Source organism: Monomorium pharaonis, chromosome 5 (genome assembly GCF_013373865.1).
Source record: "Monomorium pharaonis isolate MP-MQ-018 chromosome 5, ASM1337386v2, whole genome shotgun sequence".
Lineage (NCBI taxonomy): Eukaryota > Metazoa > Arthropoda > Insecta > Hymenoptera > Formicidae > Monomorium > Monomorium pharaonis.
This window is the reverse complement of record NC_050471.1, coordinates 6,171,224-6,194,700: the sequence shown is the minus strand read 5'-3', so window position 1 is coordinate 6,194,700 and position 23,477 is coordinate 6,171,224. Positions and strand designations below refer to the sequence as shown.

Genomic DNA, 23,477 nt, shown 5'->3' with positions numbered 1-23,477 from the left:
CAGCAAACTTCGATTTTGTTTTGCATTTTACTTCGCCACGACGAGAATTGTCATTGCTTTCGCACGAATCCACAAGTATTCATTACAATTCGGCGGAACGGTAAAACATTACAGCGGGTACGATCGCTTAGCCACCGCCCCCGAGCAAAAGTGCCCCTAATACCCGCCCGTGTGCAATACGCCCGCGGGTATTTCTCGTGGTTTTGGTTTTGCGAGAACATTCTTTCAGGAGGACAAGAGCGTTGCACCGGGTGTGCTTGGGTCCGACAAACAGAAAAGACGCCATGGATAGCGGAGGACACGATGAAAGAGAGCGGAAAGGGTCAGATGGCGAAGATGGTCAGGAGCAAAGGGGGGGAAGGGGCGATAAAAAGTACAAAAATTCGGAGGTCGAATCTCCCGGAGATCAACGCCGGCAAACGGCCTCCGCCTCGAGACCTGGGGAAAGACTCCTGCGGTGGTCAGTAAGTCCCATAAACTCGCGATTCCTGCGGCATCTTCACGCGCATACATACAAACGCACACTCGCACGTTCGAGACCGCTACCACTGGTGGGTGGGCAAAGCGGCTATAAGGCACGACGAAAGAGAGACGAATGTAGAGAGGAAAGCCATAGGGTCAGCGGAGTGGAGATTGTGGCGGGAGAACGAGCGAGGGGACAAGCGCAAGGAGAAAGAGAGAAAGAGAAAGAACAAGCGAGTGGTACAGAGAAACTGTGAGCTAAACTCTCAGCCTGCTGGCGCCGCTCTGTCGGCCCCCGCTGACTCCCGCCGCCAACAATGCGTGCATTTCTCCTCCTGCTTCTCCTCTTCCCTGTGGCCATCGCCACCACCGACGCCAACGCGTTGCGTCGTCTAACATCTCGGTGGTTACCAATACTAGTGGACAGCGACATCGCCACGATCAACGGCGCCAACATCAGACACCGATGTCGCATCGGGAATCATTGAGTTATCAAGAATCAATAGGATTCATTTAGATTCATTAAAACCATTACGTCTTAACATTGTCAGAAATAAGAGACATCGTACTATAAGCCATTCACTATTCTTATCTAGAGTAAACCAGCAAGAAGATATATACTCTAACTATTATTATCATAAGTTGCAACGGGTTTAGTATCAGAATGGAGTAACATATACTACTGTTACTGGCGCCAACGCCAACGCTGAACGCCAACGCCGTGCCGTTTCTCTGTCACGGGATCTTTTCCGGCGCGATGAATCCCCCACCATCGTGGCATTCTCGTATGCCGCGTTTCGAGTCGACAAAGCTTGTGGGTGAGAGGGAGGCCGTATCCGCGGCGACGTCAGGTCGCCGGTGTTGCTGATAGTGGTGGTAGCAGTACAGACGGTAGTAGTTCAGTAGTACTACTAGTGTTGCTGATACTGATAGCGACGATGTGATGGTGGTGGTGGTGGTAGTGATGGCGGAATGGTGGTAGTGGTAATAGCAATAGTGGTGGTGGAGCGCGACGACGTTACCAGTGGCGGCGGTAAAGCTGGTGGTGGTGGTGGTGGTGGTGGAGCACGGACCAGTCGAGCCTCCCTCGCACACGTACGTAAGAGCATGAAACGGAGTCGAGAGTACACGAGGCGAGCCAGTTCGCTGTCGACTGCGTTCGGAACAGGACGTGTGTCGTCCCACGTCGAGTTTATTGTCTGAGCAGAGACTCGCGAGATAACTTTTCTGACCACCACATTCGTTCTGGTGAACCGAGTTTTGGGATTACCTGGACCCACAGCCAGTTTGTTTATACACGTGCCGAGATTTGTGGATCTTTACGCGAGGGAAAGAGAAAAAGTGTATTTGTGCGTGAGGGTGCGTGAATCGGGGAAGGAAGTAACCGGTGAAGTGCCGGTGGTCCATGAGAGGAAAATGACCGACCACGTGGTGGAAAGTACGTTCGAGCTTTCAGCTTTCATGAAAGGTGAATTTTAGTCCGTAGTCCGTGAGCGCGCGCTCACGGACTTAAACCTAGGGATGACACGAGACCTAAGCGAATGTGATTACTTTAGATTTGCTGAGTATTTCACCTCCAGTTTAATCTAACTTTCCCATATCTTTGATACGCTGAAGCTATAACATAAACATAAACATAGTTGAAGTAATCAATTAAAAAAGTAAGAAATTTGATAACTTGAATAGATAATTTGCATTAATAATCACCTGTTTTATCTATTTACTGCAAACTGTAAATAGCAAGTTTAAAATCAATCACTGTTCTACATCTGAAATACGTGAATCTACTTCAGCCAGAGACAATAATATTTTTTCCGTTCTAGATTTGATACTTAAAAGCCTTCGCTTTCGTATATTCTCGTGTCGTCACTGCAATGTAAATGTTCTAAGCGCTTTCAATTAGAAAATAAGGCTCCAAATTATAGAAAGATCATAATCTTGTACAATTTATATATTTTATATCTTTAATCAGCGTGCGCTAGATTGGTTTTATCAACAATATGTGCTGATTTGACATCTCGATACGCGGTAAACTCCGGAAAAGCAATATTCTGTCGAATAATACCAATATGCCCCTAATGCATCGTAAATTGTGTCGATCCGAATGCGGGCCGATCGATACACTCCCCTCGATGGGGACCAATAATTATTGTTACGAGCGTGCCAAACGCGAAAGGAAAATATCGCGACCGGTAGACAAGGACGGAGGGAGGGAACGAAAGGGGAATTTCGCTCTACAGGCAATGATCGGAGTAAACTTGTATATCGATATAAGGATCAGGCGACCAAATACCCGCGCGTGAAATGAACAGATACATAGAACGGGGTGGAAAAGTACTCAAACGTGGGAAGATTGTTCTTATTAGCTACACCCGTTGCATCCTTCCGTTTGCATTTCTTACGTAGCAGAGGAGAACAAATGCGATACCTGAATACTAAATACCTTTGCTCTTCATTCGTTTGGGACATCTTTAACGTTAAATTTCTTGACTTGACTGGAATTAAAGCAGATCTGTTCTAGGCAATTTTAAAGAAACGTTATGAAAGAATTTCGTCAAAATCGCAATCGTACGTTCTCGTGGAACGATTGTCAAATCGAAACGATTTACGACAGATTATTAAATTTACAACAATGACATGAGGGCGTTTTCTTTTTTTTTTCTCTCTCTCTCTCTCTCTCGGAAAAGCGTCGACATCAAACTTACTGTATTTTATTCACAACTGAGACTATTGCTGTTTACGAATAGATGTCGACGATACCAAATGTCGGGCATTTTTACTAGACACCGAAGATAGTATAGCGATCTCACGATCGGGGGAGAGAGAGAGAGAAAAGAGAGAAGAAGAATAGGAACGCGAGAGTGCGAGGCAGAAAACTACGACGGCGACGGCGACTGTGGCTGCGACGGCGCCAGCGTGGGTCGTTACATACACGCACTGCCACAGATACAATCCCGGGTAACAGACGACCCCCTTTGACCGAGCTTGAAATCGGTGCTGAACATCTACGCGTAAACAACGATGCTTAGAACAGCGGAATCAGCGCGATACACCAATTTAAGCCTAAAGCCGGCAGAAGATCGAAATCTGATATATACATATACGTAGGTGTACGTCGGTAATAATCAAGATGAAACGTCACACGAAACAAACGAAAATAAAATGGCATTTCATCCGGAATTTATTAATGAAACGATCGAGGACGCTTATATATCCTATGAAGGTTCAGCTAAGAGCTTAGAGTTGCTTATCTATAATGTTTATCATCAAACGTCATTATGGATGTTTCTTGGAAAACGATAACGTAAAAGTGTGAAGTCAGTGAAATGTCAAACCTTTGAGTGATAGTAATATTCGAAGAAAATAATGCTCTGTCTAATCATGAAAAGTAACTCTCTTTAATTGAATACGACAGCTCTTAGTAGTTTAAACTATTTTAAATGAATAAAAAAATCGGGATTGAAATACCTATGACAGTAACTTCAAAGGTTAATATGATCATAATTACTGTTAATTACACACTATTTTAGTACTTTATTAATTTTTTAAATTTATTAATATTGCCGCTGTATATATTATTATATAAAATTTACTAAAGTCTTCGCAAAATAAAGAATCAAAAATATTATTTATCATTACTGCAATGTGAACGTACTGTTGTATAAAAAAAAAACCCACTAAACAACACGCATACAATATTCAGGATTTTCTCAACAGAGAATTGAAAGCACGTTGAAGAATTAGTATTGTTGTGTTGTTTCTTGGTTTCGCTGTGACGGACAGATTCCCGCATAGAAGAAAGAATGTTCGATCGCGTCCTACTTTTCACCTTTCGCAAGTTAAAAAAAAAACAAATCGAAAAATCGTGCCGATAAATTGTTACACTGTTGATCTCAATGCGATTAATCGTACGTTGTTAACGTCAATATTCACCGTTTACTCGTAACGTACTCAAATCCAATATTCATCGGTAGTATTAAATGCGTCGATCGCGATAATGCCACGCGTGTGTTTCGTGGGCACACAGCTGTGTGGGTCGTAAAAAATACCTATAAATGAAAGACTGAATTGCGCGCGTGCCGTTCGATGTTTTCTCGCGCAAATCTACGCCCTTGTTGGCATCATCAACGAGACGTAAAGTTAATTGAGATAAATAAAGTGCTATTAGCATAATATTACGATATTATTCATCGATAAAATCAGTAGTCGGCGCTTTCCAATGATTTCATTACGGTTGGATGGTTAATATAATAATTAATAAGTGATCGTAGAAATGATAAAATACGTCAAGATATCTGCGAATATATACACCTACATACTCTGGATAATATTTTACTTCTCGCTTAATTTACTTCTTTTTATTTATTTGAGTTCTAGTTCCCTTTTATTGCTGAATTTCCATTGTTTTCCGATAACTTCAATAATTATATCAAAAATGCATTGCATAACAGTGGCTTTGTATTGATTGAAACATTACTGGCGCCGTTTACAACCAACACACCGTTTATTACAAACAGTAGCTCCATAAATACCATATTTATTGATCTCTCTAGGGAGCAATGATCAATCTTATCGTCACATCGCAGCTTCATTCCGCTATCATAAACGGTCGACACGAGAGCATGCAGAAAACGAGCGTTTCAATTAAATCGTGTCTGCCCTCCTCGCGATAACTATAATCGAGATAGCACCTATCGCCTGTTGCTACTTAAGTTCTACGCGCTCATTTACATATCTCATCTTCTCTCGGCCGACTACTTTTACTCTCAAACCAGCCACCGCCGCCGGCAGCAAGTGTCTGCCGCGTTACGCCTGATTTCGACTGCAGTGAGCCGCGGCAAAGGAATATGACTTCTCGCAAGTTTCACAGGAGTCAAGAGACAGAGAGGAGCGAGAGGCACATTCGATCGTTCGTTTATCATCGCACGCGCATTTGTTACGCACGGACGCGCGTACTTTTATGCATATCATACTGATTCTCACTGATATTAATGCGACATTGTTTATCTTTCGTTATTACTTATTTTTCGCCTTTCGTCAAACTTTGTCAAACGACTTTATCCGAAGTTTAGGCATTAATACAAGAAACACATTCGTATTATTAACAAGATAAAAATTAATATATAAACATTAAAGATTTGACATGCAATTGGCATGAAAATTTGAGTGATGCAAGATATACACAAAGATATTTCACTTTTAAATACCTGACTTTCGATACGATCTTAGGGATCTGCTCAAGCTTCATTCTTTCGTCACTTTTTACGAGTCTTCATGCTGAATAATTTAATGACTAAATCTCAAATTAAAATTCTATTAAACACGCCGTATACGGCGGCACAGTACTAAACCGTTAAATAGCATTGTGCGAGGTGTCTATAGATCGGTCAACATCGTTCCGACACTTCGCAGACGTCGCCTCGGGCGGCGGCACAATACTCAATACAAATTTCGCTTGGGGTTTATTGCGCCGGCTTTGACCTCGCCTCGAGAGTGTAATCGATACCCTATCGAGTGAGTCCCGTCACAAATACAAAGGATGTCACGAGGCGAAGGAAATTCTCCCCATCACCACCCACTTATACATTACCGTTGCCTGCACCTGTTACCTGCTACCTGCACTAACTTTCATAAAAATTGTCTTCCGCAAAAAAAAAACAGTTTTCCAACCTTTGCTCTCTTGCAAAAACAAAATGATATCTAAAAAGAGATGATATCTTCAATTACCTCATAAATTTTCATATGCAATTAGTAAGGACTCAAAAGCGATGTTTTTTACAACGCGTAGTTTTAACTTACAATTAAAAAATGGAAATTATTTTCCAAGGGATTTTCTTTAAAAAAAAAAAAGACGTAAATACATGCGTAATAATTTCGAAACCATCCAACGTATATACACATAATCGATGATGTGCGATGAGAGTGCATTGCGATGTACGCGACAGCGAGCCACTTGTTCTCTATTGTCGATCGTACGGTTGACGTGATTAAAATAAGCGGTACCCGGATCTCATTCGCACTAGAAATAATCGGAAATATTTCAATGCAGGTAAAACAAAAAGATAATCGGGGAAAATCCGTAATGAAGAAAAAAAAAAGAACGTCTTTAGAGATATTCCGCACAAAACCTTAATAAGCTCAACTTACGAATCGGCATATATTGACACGAAGCTTACGCAATATTACGACATGTATGCCCATCCGTATATTATAATTCGCGATTTTATCGGGTTGGTTTAAGCACACATGGATAAATACGAACGATTCGTGCGAGTTCACCGCACGTGGACCGTTTTACACGTGTTTATTTCGCAGACTGATATGCGCCGCAACACACGCGTAAAACGAAAAAGACTTGGATAGTTAAATTCGATAAAAATCTTAAAGTTATTCCTCCCGAAAATATATGTACATACATTAACGATAAGCACATTACAGATCGAAGAAAATTAATAATGATTTTAAAGTAGCTTATGTTTCCGGAACATACGCGAATTGTGTTAATTAAAATTAAATTAGATTTCATTTTTTAAGGAAACGCTAATTTTTTAAATTAATTTTACATTTTTAGAAAAAAAAAACAAATGTGGATATTAATTAATAGTAACATCTTTATTTAATATCAATTTATAATTAAATTTAAATTACTTTAATATGATATTTAAAGATTTGAAAGTTGCTGAGTAAGAAAACGTGAATTCAAATAAATTAAATTTTCTTTTTATAATTCAGTTTTAAAATATCAATCTAAAAGTGTATATATACAGCAGATAATTTATGAACTTCGGAAGTAAGAAATTAAGTATCAATTTAAATCAGTAAATATTTGTAACGAATCAGGGACACGATAAACAATTAAAACCTATTTTAAAATCCCGACAAAACATGTAAGACAGACACAGGATGACATCAGAAAAATTCATTCAGATTGGCTAATTTAAAAATTACAGTTGAATGATCTCTTGGAATTCAATTCTTTACTCTGCTTTCCTTATTATGTTAATATTTTCCTTTTTTTAAAAAAAAAGGATATATCTCTGATACATCTCTTATTAATTAAATATAATTATCTCCTATCGCTCTGATGTCTCTTATCATGAATTTTATAATTATATCATTATCAAAATTATTAACGGTCAAAACTTGAGCATGTTCGAAAACATGATATTTCGAAGGTTCGATATCGGTGTTGCGAGTTAAACATGCTGGCAAAGGTCAAGACAAAAAGGCAATAAAAGAGAAAGAAAGAAGAGAGAAAGAGAGAGGGAGAAGGGGGGAGTCTCATCCCACATGTCTCTCCGATCGATATCTTCATTTAATGTTATTAGAACCTGTGCACACTCTCGCCTAATGGCATCTTGCAAGACATACGCATAATCAATTTTTTATTATGAAAAGAGAAACAAAATATAGTAGTAAATCAGAAAAAAAATTAATAAAAATATTAGTATAATTATTACTTTAAAAAATACATATGTATATATTAGACATTTGCATAAATTATAATTATATGAATTTCGTGAACTTTTAAAAAAATTATCATCTCTATTTAATAAATAAATTACAGATTAATTAGTTTATACTCGCGGAAAGGAAAAATTGAAACAGAATTTATTGAAACCAGTAAAATTAGCAGCCATAAAATTCTATTTTCATTCTTCTTCATAATTATGTCAAATAATTATGAAAACAATTTAAAATTTGATGGCACTTATTTATCTGAACGAGCCATCGAAACAGATCTTTTTAAGAAAGAAAAGAAAAGGAAAGAGGAAGCATGAAAACACATGAGCAAGAAAACAACTTGACTCCTGGATCACGTGCAAGAGGATATTGACAAAAAAGAAAAAAAAACAAATTACATATGTAGCACGGCATTGTGCTTACGCGAAGCCACCTAACGTCGATCGACTAAAATGCGATAGAATGAACAGCCATGTGATCGTGCAATATTACGAAGCGACGGAGGAGGCGAAAAAGTGGAAACAAAAGAAAAGGCCTGTGACACGAGCATTCTCGCGATCAGACCGGTCGCGCAAATGACCAGCCCGAATCATCGAATCACGCTCGCTCTCACGACCATCTGGCTAGCACCGCTGCTTCCTCTTTTCTTTCTCTCTCTCTTTCTGCGCTGCTCTTTTCAGTTCCAGGCAATCTCCTCCTCTTCCTCTCCACGAGACGATACTGAGTGCGCGTGTCCGCATCGGGCTTTCCCTTATCATTTACGAGAGAACACTCGGATTTCATGAGAGACGTAAGAATAATTTCACGAGTCAGATCGTTTAACGGCGAATTAAGTTTCCCTTGGCAGCAATTTCTAATGAGCAGCTTCGCCGAGCGAAGTTTTCCACCTTGCATAACGAAACGTCCGCCGTAATATCGACGAATAAATAATTGATTAACAGTCGCTGTCATGTAGACGCGAAGGTCAATCGCGTCGGACACGAAAAATGCAAAGTCAGCGGCGGTTTCGTGCGATTTTGCTGTGACAGCGAAATTCCGACTCTCACCGGACGGCGGCGGTGGGATTCCGAGGATCGAAACCGCGAAAGTATCGATTGCCGTCTGATTATCCGGATCACGAAAACCGAGCCGGACAAACGCGCGAGCGGGTCGATTTATTTATGTCGAACGAAGAAACCCGGCTGGTCGGAAGCAGCGTATTGGCGGCGCGATAAACGCCGCGCGCTCTCGCGAGGATCGAGGGACAGGAAACGGCGCATCCACATGGCAGCAGCGGCGGCGGCGGCCGCGGCGGCGTCGCGTCGCGTCGGCGAGATTTATCGGCGAGACTTGTTTTTTTATTTCCTCCTCCCTTCCCGTTTCTTCTCTCTTCCGCGCGTGCTCTCTGGCCGCTCGCTTCGCGGAAAGCCTCCGGCGGAAATGCGACGCGCCGCCACACGAGAGTGGAATATAATAGCGCGAGGGCGAAGGATAGCGCGCTGTGGTTTCTCCTTGGAACATTACCGAATATTACCTGACTTAATTTCAAGAAGCAAGACGAGTGAGCACATTTCAAAAGTATCTATCTATAAACTGATAATTTCGATTATCTTTAAAAAAAAAATCTGTTATAATTATTGGGATTTCATTTTGAACGGAAAAAATTGTAACTAGAAGAAAGGAAATAACCTGGAGTAGTTATTTGGAATTACACATAGTGAAAGTCTATAGTTTATGTTACGTACACTGTAGATTTTTAGTACTGGCAGTAAATTTCGGAATGCAGCCTTTGACAATCTAAAAAAAAAAAAAAATGACGAGAGATCTAATTGAAATCAATCTCCGTAGTATCTCGCACATTAATAAACCGATAGATATATTTTAATAATTTTCTCTGAGCGTGAAAAACAAAGGTAAACCCTCTGACAATTAAAAACTAATCATTACGTTTGCTCATTAATGCAACGCATGCATCGTTTTCTATTTCGTTTAACCCGCGCGATATAAATGTACACGCACGTTACAACTATCGTATCAATAAATCTTGTACTCACATTCCCGGATATTTACTTTCTTATCGATCACATCTCGTTATAATTCAAGCCCCCCCACGGTATGTCTTTTGCAGCCGGTTGCGCACTCGCCCTGACGCCGGCTATTTTCGCAAGCGCGACAAATAGCGTGGAGCGAGGCGTGCTCGGCGTGCCGCCTCTCTCGGCCAAGCGCAAAAAGAAGCAGAGGAGAATAATCAGACGCTTAATTCGGCCCGGCGCGCACACTTTCGCGCCCACGCTCAACGTGCCGCGGTCTTAAATCAACGGGGCTCGGGGCTGTCGCATAATTCTCCCAATAACGCGCCGCCGCGCCGGCGAAGGCGACGCACGATACGGTAAAACGCGCCCACGCGCGCGCGGCGACTGCGAAACGCGCGCGTCATCGAAATCGCGGTAATCGCCAACGGAGACCGCTCGTTAGGCAATCGTTAAGTATCACGGTATCGAGAGTCATTAGGCGTACGACACGTACACCCAGTATCGGCCGGCGATCTAAGTCGTCACGATCTCCGGCGCAGCTCGTATTACGTCGTCATTACGCCGCGGTAACAGGTGATTATTAGCGGCCCACGGCGTCGCTCGGCGCCGGATGCGATTGGCGTCGCGTAATTACGCGATCTAGTCGACACCATGCGGCCGGCGCTTTATAATCCCGCAAAAGGCGGCCCGGCGCGCTGACAGACGAGGCGTCCGGAGTATCGGGCAGCACCGATGACGGAAACCGCTCAGCGAATGATCTACGATCGAGAGAAAGAGAGCAACCTTATTTCCCTTATTTAGCGAGCTTCGCTTTATTCCCCGAACCGTTTATCGGGTTGAAAAGGAAGCGCGATTTAAATCCAGCGTCTTCAAATTCATATATTCTCTCCAAATGCGTATTAACGATTATCTCTGGCTTGTCAGCGCGAGACCTTTAACATGAATATTATATCCTATGCGTAATTTAGATATAATATACCTTCGTGGATATATATCATTTGGAGATAAAATTTCAAGAGTGAGGTAAACATCGATACACGAGTGTTAATTTTCCTTTGCCCTCGTGCTTTACGCTCAGACGGAATTCAGACGGTATTAAAATGAGTATCGACATTAATATTATTATTGGATTCATTGGTGTTATGAAATGTGCATATGCATCAATCATCCTACGCGCACGTGCTCTTTTTCCTCTGTTTTCATTGAACCTTTCGTAATCCAGGTCATAGATCGCGCTCGAAACTCTTATCGCTTATGGAATTCTTACGCATTACGTTGCTGCGCAAAAGGAGCGCATTGCTTCCTAAACAATATCGCTCGAGTCATTATCACCGACGCCGCGACGACTTGGAAAGTGTGTGGATGATTTAATTTCGGCCGCGTGTGCGCGAGAGAACCGTCCGCGCATTTTATATTTAGCTACTTCGGTTCTATACAAAGCTCTTGAGAGAGAGGAGAGAGAGAGAGAGAGAGAGCAGTTGGAAGTTTTCCGACACGTCCCACGTGCTCTCGCCTTCGCCGTCTCTTCAATCTTCCACGTGGGACGCACCCTTAATGCTCTTGTCTGAATCAAAAAGACAGAAAAACGAGCTTTTTGTTTCCTTTTTATGAATAAAATAAAAAATCGAACTTATCCGATTTGAAATTTGATGAATCTGTTAAGTTTATCCAATTATTGATAAATAAAGAAAGTTTATTATTAATTGAAAAAAGTAATTTTAATATAAAAAAACACATGTTTCTACGTTAAAAAAACCGCGACGGCTCTCATAGGCATTTTATATTTCTTGTTGAAATTTATTAGATAATTGTCTTAGTAAATTTATATTCATTGAATCAACCTTTAGAATTTTATGCGTAAAATACCAATGTCCAGTTTTCCAAACGTTTAAATAAAGATTCATAAAAAATGAAAAATGACAATTGTTTATTTTTAATTTTGTGTCAAACACAACTAGAAATTATTTTGCAAATCTTTTTCTAGCACTGAACGAATAAATAGGTATATTACAGTAAATGAAAGATAAAATATCGGATTAAGCTCTCTCAAAATATTCTCATTAATTTCATTCTCCGTGAAAGAGTCTATAATGATGAGGGAATCATTTGTGGATCGAGGCAATGACACGGTTGCGGGTAACAATGATTTCGATAGGCAAACACAGCTGTGCGGCTGCAGACGCAACATCAAATAAAGAGAATTTTTCCACGAAGAGGATGCTTCTACGAAGCGTCACGTGGAAGATGCGCACCCGGCGCGACGGAAGACCCGGCGGAAGGTCGGCGTTACAAGCCGTTACGTTCTCGCCGGCGCGAGAGTTTGCACAGATGCGCCCGGCGTGTTTGAACAAATGCGGACGAGACGGCGGAGGTACATACATACATACATACATACATATATACGTACGTACGTACATCCCCGAGGCATTCGCGGGCCTGTTGCAAATGCGACACGAGCGCGACTCCAAGTGCGCGCGTCGGGAAGAAGCATCAGCAGACAGATCTCCAAACAGGCGGCGGCGTTTTCTCAGCGGGATACCGTCGTTCAATTAGCCGTCTGGAAATCGCTGGAGATCGACTTTAGGTCAAAAATTACTCCACGTGGCTTAATCCTCCCCTCGGGCGGTCTAATTTCGCTCTGCTTCGAGGGGGGAAGAAAAAAAAAAGAAACGACGCGTGTCCTCTTCGTTTACGTCAATCATTTTGTTCTGTTATATAATAATAACTTAAACTCCGGGTATCATTCTACCGCGTTTCTTGAGGAGGGAAAATTTTAGGAAAAGATACATCTCCTGTTTAAAATGAACACGAACCATCAGTGGCACGCGAACCGCGAATGCGCGACCTCCTTCATCGATTTCGTTTTTTAATCCGATCGATTGATATTTATGAATCGACCGATGATCGAGCGTGTGTCTTGACCGGCGCCTACTGGCGACCCCAAATGACCTGATGCTCTTCTCGGCACCGTCGCGATAATTTCCTTTCCACGCACTCGCGACCTTTCGTTTTCATCCTCGTGATAAGATTACGAGGCGACGAAAACCTTTACTGCTGCATAAATTTAGCGGGACATCGATCACTTCAATTGGTGACAATTTTACGCAGTATCGTCTGCGAAAATATTTACAATTTTCGCTCTACCCACGTCGCGTAAAGTTGTTGCAGAAAGAAAAAAAAACCACTTTGATAAATGAATGGCGGAGATCGATACACATAGGCCGAGCGGGGAAAAAAAATCATCGCAACATCGTCAGTGCGTCGGTAATAATCGAGCTCGAGTAAACACTACGAGGAAGGGAGAGAGACTGCTCCGTTAAACAATAATAACGATCGCTACGAGTGGCGGTGGCAGATGGCCGCTATCGAGAGAGTGCGGCCTTGTTATCGACGCGATATCGCTTCTAAACTAACGCGCGATGAACAGACACGATGCCAGGTGGCCAGTAACATTATCTCACTTGCGTGAAGTTCCGCCTCATTTCATCTCGCGCACTCTGTGTCTCTCTCTCTCTCTCATTCTATTATAATTCGTTCTCCTTTCCAATTTGTTTCGGCGACGAATAATGGAATCTCGTTCCAATTAACTTCCAACTTTAACCCTTGTGACTCGTTCGCGCGAAGTAAACGTCGTTGGTAGCGCTTATTCATGAAACGAAACGGCGGACAGGAAATCTATGTTTGGCTCCAATCGGCGGGCACTTACCGCGCTCGGAGGAAGAATTCCGTGCCTTTCCGGTGAGAGCCCTTCGGTTGGACGATTTCCAAGACACACGAAAGCTTTTCGGGAAAGCGTCGCGCCGAGGTCAGCGCAATCGCCAACCAGAAAGGAGAGATGATCCGGTTGCGATTTCGTCGACGATCGCGATGATTCTCTCTCTCGCTCTCTCTCTCTCTCTCTCTCGCTCTCTCTCTCTCTCTCTCTCTCTCTTTCTTTGTCTCGGAGAGGCAATAAAAGGAGAGCAATGGACAGACGAGGTTGGCGCCAGCGCCATGTGGTGGCCGTGCTTTGCTCTTCCCGGCTTGTATCTCTTAAGAGAAGACACGAGAAAAAGAAAGGGAGCGGAATAGCGTTTATTAATACCGCAGGATCGAAATTCAGCATACGCCACTTGACCCACAGATTTCTATAGCTGAAGAATCAAAAAACCTACCAACGTATTTTTTCATATTTTAGCCGTTACACAATCAAATGAAAATTTTCTTCTTAATTTTTCTCAATTAATCTTACACTTTCTGCGTTACAAATTGTTCTAATTAAAATTGGAGCGTTTCAATGATGGGAAAATTGAAGAAAAATAGCTAATGTTAAAAAAGCCTTTCCAAAGCCGTCGGTCGACTTCGATTTCGAGTAAACACGATGCCAGACGCCTCTTAAGGATGTTAACTGATGCTGATTCACAGTAATCGCGTTCGGGAGAGGAGGCCGATAGTAGTAGGACAGAGAGAGAGAGAGAGCGAGATAAAAAAATTACGCCGGCTGTGGCGCCGGCGATCCGCGATCAAGAAATCCGATGCATCTGCAACGTTCAAGTCCGCGCTCGATCAGTCGCCGCGTCAGCTAGCGTCGGTATGAATTATTACTTCGCACGCGCTGATCGTCGAGCGAAACCGATCGATCTTTCCCCACCCTCCCCCGCTACTAGATACTTACACCTGTGCGTGGGGATATTCGCCGAATAATTTATTCCTCAGGGGAAGAATGCCGCAGTTTAAGCTCGCGTGCGGCTCGCGGAATTTTACGTGACTCTCGCGGTCGCGGGAAATGCGAGAAAGGTCGTGAAATCGCGACCGCTTCGCTCTATAACGCCGGATAAAATTACGCACCGTCGTGTTTGCATACGCGTTTGTCACACAAACACGACGGTTACGTCAGCTTTAGGTTGATAATTCGCGCGTTGTATAGTATACAGTTTCGCGATTCCTGACTCGTACACGTATACGCGTCGCTTTGCGAAACACGTATTGCTCCAACTTTCGCAAGAATTAATTTGCTATATAAAAGAAATACGAGTGTGAAAATATAAAATATAACATACATCGCGTTTCGTGTCATTTCGAGGAAAATACAAACCTTCGTCGAAATTCGAAAATTTCCAAAATTCGTGCTTGCGACAAGAAAGTAATAAAAGTGGACTTCCACTCTGGCCCGGTCTTAAAACGAGATGTTCGCGTAAGTGAGTCGCGCGATGACAACCGTCTTCGGCGGCGATACTAAAATCAGCGAAATTAGTCTCCGCCTTGGAATCCGAGTCGGTTCGAACCGGCTCGGGCGGGAGGAGAGGAGCAAAGACGGCGCGAGTATATTATAATCCTCTCTCGCTCGGGTCGGGTCCCTGTGCGCGCCAGATGGTACCAGCTGGATGACGCATCAAAGCAGAAAACCTCCCGCGTGTCCGAAGCGCGGTTCCGCCCACGGAATCGCGAGGGAAACACGTGCGCCTCCGCGTCCGACGACGCCGCGTCCGTCACATTGCGAATACAATCTCGTAACGCGAGAATTCGGTGGGATCTCGTAACGCGCCCACGTCCCCCGTATTTACCTAGACGACGTCCGCGATCACTGGCGTCGCATTAAATTTCAATGGCAAATTCCCCGAGCGATTTTATATCGCAAGCAATAATCATAATCTGATTGATTAGATCGACGCAGTTTTTATATATTTTCTGCTTAATAGAGATGAATTGGGCATGATAAACAAATTTCCATTATAGTTCTAAATTCTAAATATAAGAAGAAAAAAAAGGATTAAATTGTATGGCTTTTGATTAATTAAATTATTTAATTCTATATATATATATGATCTTTCTATTATGTATATGATCTATTTATTATCTACGATACTCATAGTGCAGAATAGTCAATAACGCGTGTCTCTTTCTATTTTGTTTATAGCCGGTGTCATGGCGGGTTCCGAGAGGGACAGTGGCTCCTGCAGCAGCGTTGACGAGGATAGCAGATCGAGTCTGCATTCGCCCACATCGTCCGAAGATAGTGTCGAAGTGCAAGTGACACCGATTTCGTTGCGGAACAAGCGGAAGCTGGCGGAGCCGCGGAAGATCCAAGAAACGGCAGTCATCGCTGCGCCATTGAAGAAGAGGCGGTTTGATCCTATTTCCGAGGAGACAACTGTGGATCAAGAGGCGGCCAAGTCGCTGAACACGTCGAATCCCTTCCGACCGTGGATTCCTACTTCTTACAAGAACGAATTCAAGACGACTACAACTTCAACGACGACGGACACGATCTCCAATACGACGGCAACAATACCGACAACTACGACGACGACAACAATAACGACATTGTCTAGCGAGAGAGAAGAAAGAGAGCGAGAAGAAAAAAGGAGAAAAGAAGATGAAAGGAGAAAAGAAGAAGAAGAAGAAGAAAGGGGGAAAGAGCAAGACGAGACAACGCAAAGGTTGCACGAATCGTTCAGGAGGCTACAACATTCTACCAGTCATAATCGATCGGCTGTCACCTCTCGACGAGAGCCTCGCCAGAGGTTGTTCGAGCCAACAGCGCCAGCGACAACAGCAACGACAACGTCTCCGCCGAGCATGATCTCTCCATCGCATCCTAGACTACAAGACGAACCGTTGTCCTTGGTGGTGAGAAACGAGTCGCCCAGGGTGCCGTCGCACCCCGCTGTAAGTGGTTCCTACGAGAAGACGCCGTCATACATGATGGAACACTTGTTGGCGGCTACATCCGGCCATAATCATCAAAATCATCAGACCCATCAGAGTCAGCGAAGTCATCAGAGTCATCAAACCCCCACGACATCGAGACACCAGAGTGGTCAGCAGAGAAATTACAAAAACATGACGAGGGAGAGACGGATAGAAGCGAACGCTCGAGAAAGAACCAGAGTGCATACCATCAGCGCGGCCTTCGACACGCTGAGACGCGCTATACCTGCCTTTTCGCATAACCAGAAGCTGTCGAAGCTATCAGTACTGAGGATTGCCTGCAGCTACATCATGACACTCGGCAAGATCCTCGGGAAAGACAACGAAATAATGGCAACAAGTAGCAACGGCCTTACGGGCTTGAGTAGTTGCGTGGACCTAGTCTCCAGGACCATTCAGACGGAGGGCAAGCTCAGGAAGCGGAAAGACGACTGAACGAATTCGCGTTTCCACCTGTACGACGGAAACAATATATGGAAATGACGGACAATAGATTTTATTATAACGGAAACGGCGGGAGACGTTTCGCTCCACATTGTCAAACGCTTATACGTCTTTTATTCCCGATGCCATTTAATTTGCGAGGGAGGGGAGGACGACCTAAGGTTAAGTAAGCCGTTAACCTAAGTGACTGATCATCGTCGGTTTCTACGCTGCGCATATTAATTCGTGGAGTATCGACCAGGAATGCACTAACTAGAATCACGATGGAAGGATTTTCGAAAGACATGACGATAAGATTTATTAATCAATAAATTGAATCTTATTCGCAAAAACCGTTATATGATAACTATTTGTCGTTTTACAAAAATTGTACATACGCTTTTTGAAATTATTGACATAGTAAGCTTTAATGGATATTACGAACAGAGAGAATTTTTCACGGCGCCCACAACGGGAATTCGTCTACTTAGCAGTTGCGCAACCAGAGACAATAAATCTTTAGAAAGATTCCCATACTTAGATCATGCTTAATTTATGACAGATACTGCTGCGGCCGTTGCACCGCGTCATGGAAATTACGATAGAGAGCGGCGAACGTTTATGTGTATAAGATTTGACGACTTATGATAGAACTAGTCTCTATTTTAACCCTTTCGAAACAGTAATGTTCATTGTATCTTATTTGTTAATCCTATACATCTATATTTTTATCTCAAAGTGCGAAACATTTAAGGAAGTAAAGTGTAAATTCAAATTAAATGTATGCGTACCAATTTAAGTGCGCAGTTTGTCAAAAAATTAATTTAAATTAAACTTTAATTGAAAAAAATTATTATTTTAAAGTAGATTTAAGTTTAATTTAAGAAAGAGTTTATCATTAAAAAATTTAATAAAATTAAATCTTTTTAAAATTTACACATACTTTCCTCAGTTCCTTCACTCTCATTTTCATATTACATTCGTATCACGTGAAATGATTTTTTTTTCGTTTTTTTTGAATTTTGGAGTTTTTTGGAGTTGGAACTTTAAAAAAATTTATTTTTTATAAAATATTCAAACGTCTTAAATTTCGACTTTTGGGAAAATAGATTCGTATTATAATACACAATGTATTTTTCTGGCGAGATTTTCTTAAGTACTCGTCGTGATACGTTACTTTTTGAAAGGGTTAAACGTGAAGCATGCAGGTGCACCTTAGCTCGGCTGAACAAATTCGTGTGTCGCCTAGAGAAAGAGAAAGAAACGATTTTCAAGTTACGATCCATTAAGATACTAACTTCAACGACAGGGCCAAAAGATTAATTGGTCGCCTGTAATCTGTTGCACCAACTTACGAAATGCCGATTTAGGACGAGAAAAATGGAAAAGGAATCAGAAGAGAAGACAATAAAATAATGCTATTTGTGGTATGATAAGATGATGAATTTTACGCGTTTGCATTTTACATGAAATTATGAAGAGTGTCGTCTTTTTACAGATATTATAATCAAGTAACATTCAGATAGGTATATGATAATCGAGTAAAACCATGTAACGAAAGAAAATACCATCACTATAGCCAGATGGGTCCTGCTAGGATCATCTCTTTTTCAAGCAGATTACTTACTTCTCAATTTTTGGGGCTCACTATTGGTAATTCAAAACAAAATGTAAATAACGTTAATTTAACATGTTTTTTAAAACAGTTTTAATTAATATTCAATATTATAACAGCGATAATTTAAAAAAGGTGTGTTAAATGATTTTAATTCTGATACATATGTTAAATTGTTATCAAAAGAATGATTTCACAATTCGTTAAAAAATATTCGTCATTATCATTGCCGCGGGAAGAAGACGTTACTTGATCTTAATTAAAGCTAAAAGAGTGATTATGCAGAAAGAAGTTGAAGTATGTTCACACAGTCTTTTCGCGCAGTGCCGTCGACTGCGTCTCGAATTTTGTAAATAGTAAATGTTGCTAATGATTTATGCCGAAGCGAGCGTAATCGAGCGTGTTACGCGGTGCGAGGAAGGAGCGCATTTGCACGTTGGCCTTACGCGACGATCCGATGCGGCATCCGATGTGTACCTTTCTATGTTATAAGATTTAAAAAAACTTCGAACAAAGTTCAAATGAAAGTGAAACTCAACAACGAAAATTGTGTCTTTTTTTTCTGTACAACCCTCCTCCATTTTTTTCTCCGCCCCATCACGATCTCCCTTATACACGTTCCTGAAATGCTACTTATTTGTAAATTCCGCTCATTAGAAATAAAACAAAAGTATTTGAAATGAGAGCTATACTGTAAATATTATTTTATACAACGTTTTCGTTTGTTAGATTGATCAGATAGAGGTATCGAAAGAAATCCGTCGCGATATTCAATTGAATAATCGAGCAAGTCTAGAAACCGGCAGACGGGATCGAGAATGCGGAACGCGTTCGGACGTACTGTCTCGCAAAAGTTGCAACATCGAACGAAAATCTGGTAGATTCAACCTGAGCGGATATTGCTCGGTCGGGCGTACGTGCATAACCAGTTACAACCAGATTCTGCGAGTTTGCGCCTGAGATGGAATCGCGAACTGTTATCGCAGCGACGAGGTAAAAGCGGTTCGTGAAAACATATACACAACGTATAGTGGACGTAAAATGTATTCAGGTGTAACGACGCTGAACGCGCATCGTCGTCGGCGCGAGCGGGGATGCTCCCCGAGCGAGAGCGCGCGCACATCTGGCCTACAAAAGATAACGATATTGGCCAACAATCCAATTGTGTTGGACCCACCGCTGCGCGCGATACGCTGGCACACGATGAGCGCGCGTTCGTTACGTGTGAAATAGTCGCTAAACCGCGATAGTTTTGCACCGCTCTACTTGCGACAATAATAGCATTCTGTTAAGCTGCTTCTGACTAAATCTCAAATACTTTTGGTGTATCGTTTCGATTTAGTTTCGACGCTTCTTTTTGTGGAATTAAAAAAAAAATTATTAAGATCGATGCGCTCTAACGTTTCGTAAAGACAACACGAATTTCCTAATTATTTCGCGGGGAAGAAATTCGAGTTGTCAAATCACGAAAGAATTTAATCACCACGCGCGCAACTTTTGCGTTATATATCGATAATTCTCCGACTTTATTTAATTATCCTTTTGTGATTGGACGCGATCGGGGGATTATTAGCGACGCCGGATCGGCGCCGGAACGCGTTCGGGGGGTGTATCCGGTTTGGCAGCTGTTTAGCATAAGGGCAAATTGCTTAAGAAAATAATGATTCTCCTCGGCTGCCGCCGCCTCTCGCGACCCGCGCCTCCTTCCACCATTATCCGGAGATGCGGCAGGTGGCGATGACGTTCTCGCGCCCGGCCACTCCGACGGCTACCTGCCTCGAAAACGACCGCGCGGTTTTAACCACGGGCACCGCAGCATCACATACGTACATTGGGTAGCACACGTGTGCAAGCTCCGTCGGGATCGCCACGAGTTGCACGTGTAACACGGGCGTTAGGGGAGGCTGACGCGGAGGCTGCAGGGAACGGCAAGGGCAGGAGCAGATCATAAGAAAGATCCGCTCGCAACGAGATACGCACGCAGAACAAGAAGCAACCGGATATGCAAATATTTGAACGATCGTATTATATGCGCGCGAGGATGAATTCACGTATTTGTAGAATTTCGAAATGTACACAGAATTCGCAGATTCTATCCATACTCTGTATCTATTCTATATCATTTGAGCATCAAGCGAATCAATCTTAATCTGACAATTAATGAATTAAAGAACTATAAACATCGATATTTCACAGTACCACTGTGCAGCAAGATGGACCAAAATAAAATGCTATTCGATTTTTTAGTTGAGCTCGCACGTTTGTTATATGTGTATGTGATATTATTACACCCGTGAGCAAATTAGATCTTCTCCAAACTTAGGAGGTCTAATTTATTCGTCGAGGTGAAAACATGCGCATCGAATCGACGGTTATGGACGTCGAATAGCAAATTTCTTCTGGAGGAAGGAAAAAGTGCATTAAGAGAACATGCACGAGCGAGAACGTTTTTTGAACGACGCGAGAGCCTCGCGCATTTAAAAGAGTGGCAAGTTGCAGCGACAATCTCGATCAATTACAGGGATGTGGTCCCATTACAGGTGAAAATAAAGAAATGGAAAGGATACGTGAAACATGCTCCTTGTAGATCGTACTAATAGCCTCGTCTATAGTGCAAGACAGAAAGGAAATCGATTTAAGCGTTAATCGATTTCGACGCCACCGGAGTCGCGGGAGACACTATTTATGACTTCCACTTGGCTTCCATTTGCAATTAGAGCATCTCTATGCGCGATTTGCGGATGGCAGTTTCGTTGCCTGCGGATGAAGCGAAAGAATGCCGACCGGGCGAGTGAGCAGGTGCTCGAAATACAACATCGCTATACGAGCTCTTCTCTCTTCTCTTTTAGTCCTCTCTCACGCTACAAACGTTCCTCGTCTCTTTCGCGAACATCTCTCAAGCATGTCTGCACCCTCGTGCATCTTAGACACTTTGAGTTCGCGGACGAATAAGATAATAAAGGAAAATTGGTACATTCGAGCAGTTTAAATATCCTGTTTAAGAAAGCGTATATTCTTAAAAAAAAAAAAGAAATGAAAAGAGTAATATATTAAAAATGACGAAAGTATATTATCTTCTGCCGCATGAAACACGATCGTTTTAAGTAAAATTTTGAGAGCAGCTAAGATTATTTGTGTTTTCTGAGCGGAGTGTTCAGATATAACTCCTTCTTATCATAAATCTTTATAATCTGCACGTCGATAAAAATGGTGAAAAGATTCTAAATTTGCCAATAGTTAGAAATAGAAAATCAAGTGGTGTGGCTTCGCGTCTACTGTGCAATTACTATCGTCGCTGCAAAAGATAAAGATCGCAGGACGCTGTTTTACGGAAGCGTAGCAACAATGAGAACCACAAGCTATACATACGTGCACGCACCGCGAGGATGATTATGCGTTTGCAGCGCAAGGACACGCGATCCGGCCCCACGCCTCTTATTTTTCGTGAGGGCCCGAAAAGCCGAAACGAACCGTGGGTACGCACCTGCTAAGAGGCAGGCGCAGGTGCATTTATCCGCCTTCATAAGCATTACTTAATTTTCGACGGTTACACACATAGCGCGAGTATAGTAATTGGCTCAGTGCGTACCTGACTCCGAAAAAGGGCGCTCGTTCTATACGGTCAGATTAGTCAGATACTCGATTTTATGTCACAAACGTTCCATCGTTCCTCTATCGATACTCTTATCGTTCATACGTTTTACTTGATTTGACATGAAATGACTAAGACACTTAATATTGAAAATCGTAAAATGATGAGAGGACGTAATAGCCAACAATAATTGCCACTCCTGTTATAAAAGAAGAAGAGGAAACACATCCTGGATGATCGTGCTTGCCTTGATATTATAAATGTCCATTCCTCTCTTTTTTCTTCTCTCTCTCTCTCTCTCTCTTCTTTTTCTCTGCCTCTCTCGTTATAATATATTAATTATACATTTAGTTTTAACTTGATTCTAATCTTTAATTATAGAAATATAAGTATGTATTAAACTGTTAATATTAATATATTTTTGATATTTGTTATGCTTTGCATTAAATAATTTATGTAATTAGGAAAAAATAATAATTTTGTTGCAAAAGAATTAGACGATACACCAGAAAATATCGTCTGCATTCCGGTCACGATTCGATTAAAAGGCCTCCACTTTTTTGTTCGTTCGATACGGTCACAGTATATCGACTAGATCAATTTCAATGAGCGTTTTGTTACAAAGGTTGCTATATTCCATGTTGAAACGGAACACATTGAGTATTTGTTTACGCGCGCATTAGCGAATCTCGCAGTGGCACATTTTGATCATATTTTGTCGCAACAGTATTCGCTGCTTAAACAAACACTTTTTAAACGTATGGAATTATTTTAGAGAATACGAATGCTAACAAAGATGAGTTTTTGATAACACAATTAATAATTGGTATTTATTTACAATGATCTTCAAATAACATTCCCAAAATTTTCAATCTAATTTCAAAAAAATTTCGTAAATTCTAAAAAATATCTATTTAATTTTAAATTTTAGAGAATTTTTTTCATTATTCTTTGTTAACTTTTTATATCATGCTTAATATATAATGTGTATTTTATCATACATTTTTTAAAATAAAATTCACAAGACTGCACAAGACGTCGAATATTTTTTTCGTTTTTTTTTTTGCTGAATAGCGTTTTAAATTTTTTCTCGAGGTTCGTATATTGTGTCTTTTACCTTCGGATAGAATCTCTTTCACGATTCAACTTAGGAATTCGACTTAATGCCGTTTTAGACGGTAGATTGACCAGCGTAAAGCGTCCATCGTGCCGGGAGAAA

At 41.8% G+C, this 23,477-nt stretch overlaps 1 protein-coding gene across 2 annotated transcripts; it reads left to right on the top strand.

Annotated features, from left to right (window-relative positions):
• The first annotated feature begins 1,555 nt into the window (after positions 1-1,555).
• On the top strand, positions 1,556-19,213 carry LOC105829598 (general transcriptional corepressor trfA). Of its 2 annotated transcripts, none has more exons than XM_028192604.2 (2): positions 1,556-1,900; positions 15,835-19,213. In XM_028192604.2, the coding sequence occupies exons 1-2, from the start codon at positions 1,879-1,881 to the stop codon at positions 17,061-17,063; spliced, it is 1,251 nt and encodes a 416-aa protein (XP_028048405.1). In that variant the 5' UTR covers positions 1,556-1,878; the 3' UTR covers positions 17,064-19,213. The 2 variants fall into 2 exon arrangements, with proteins under 2 accessions (XP_028048405.1, XP_012524049.1); XM_012668595.3 differs by having other exon boundaries at positions 1,568-1,930.
• The last annotated feature ends 4,264 nt before the right edge of the window (positions 19,214-23,477 follow it).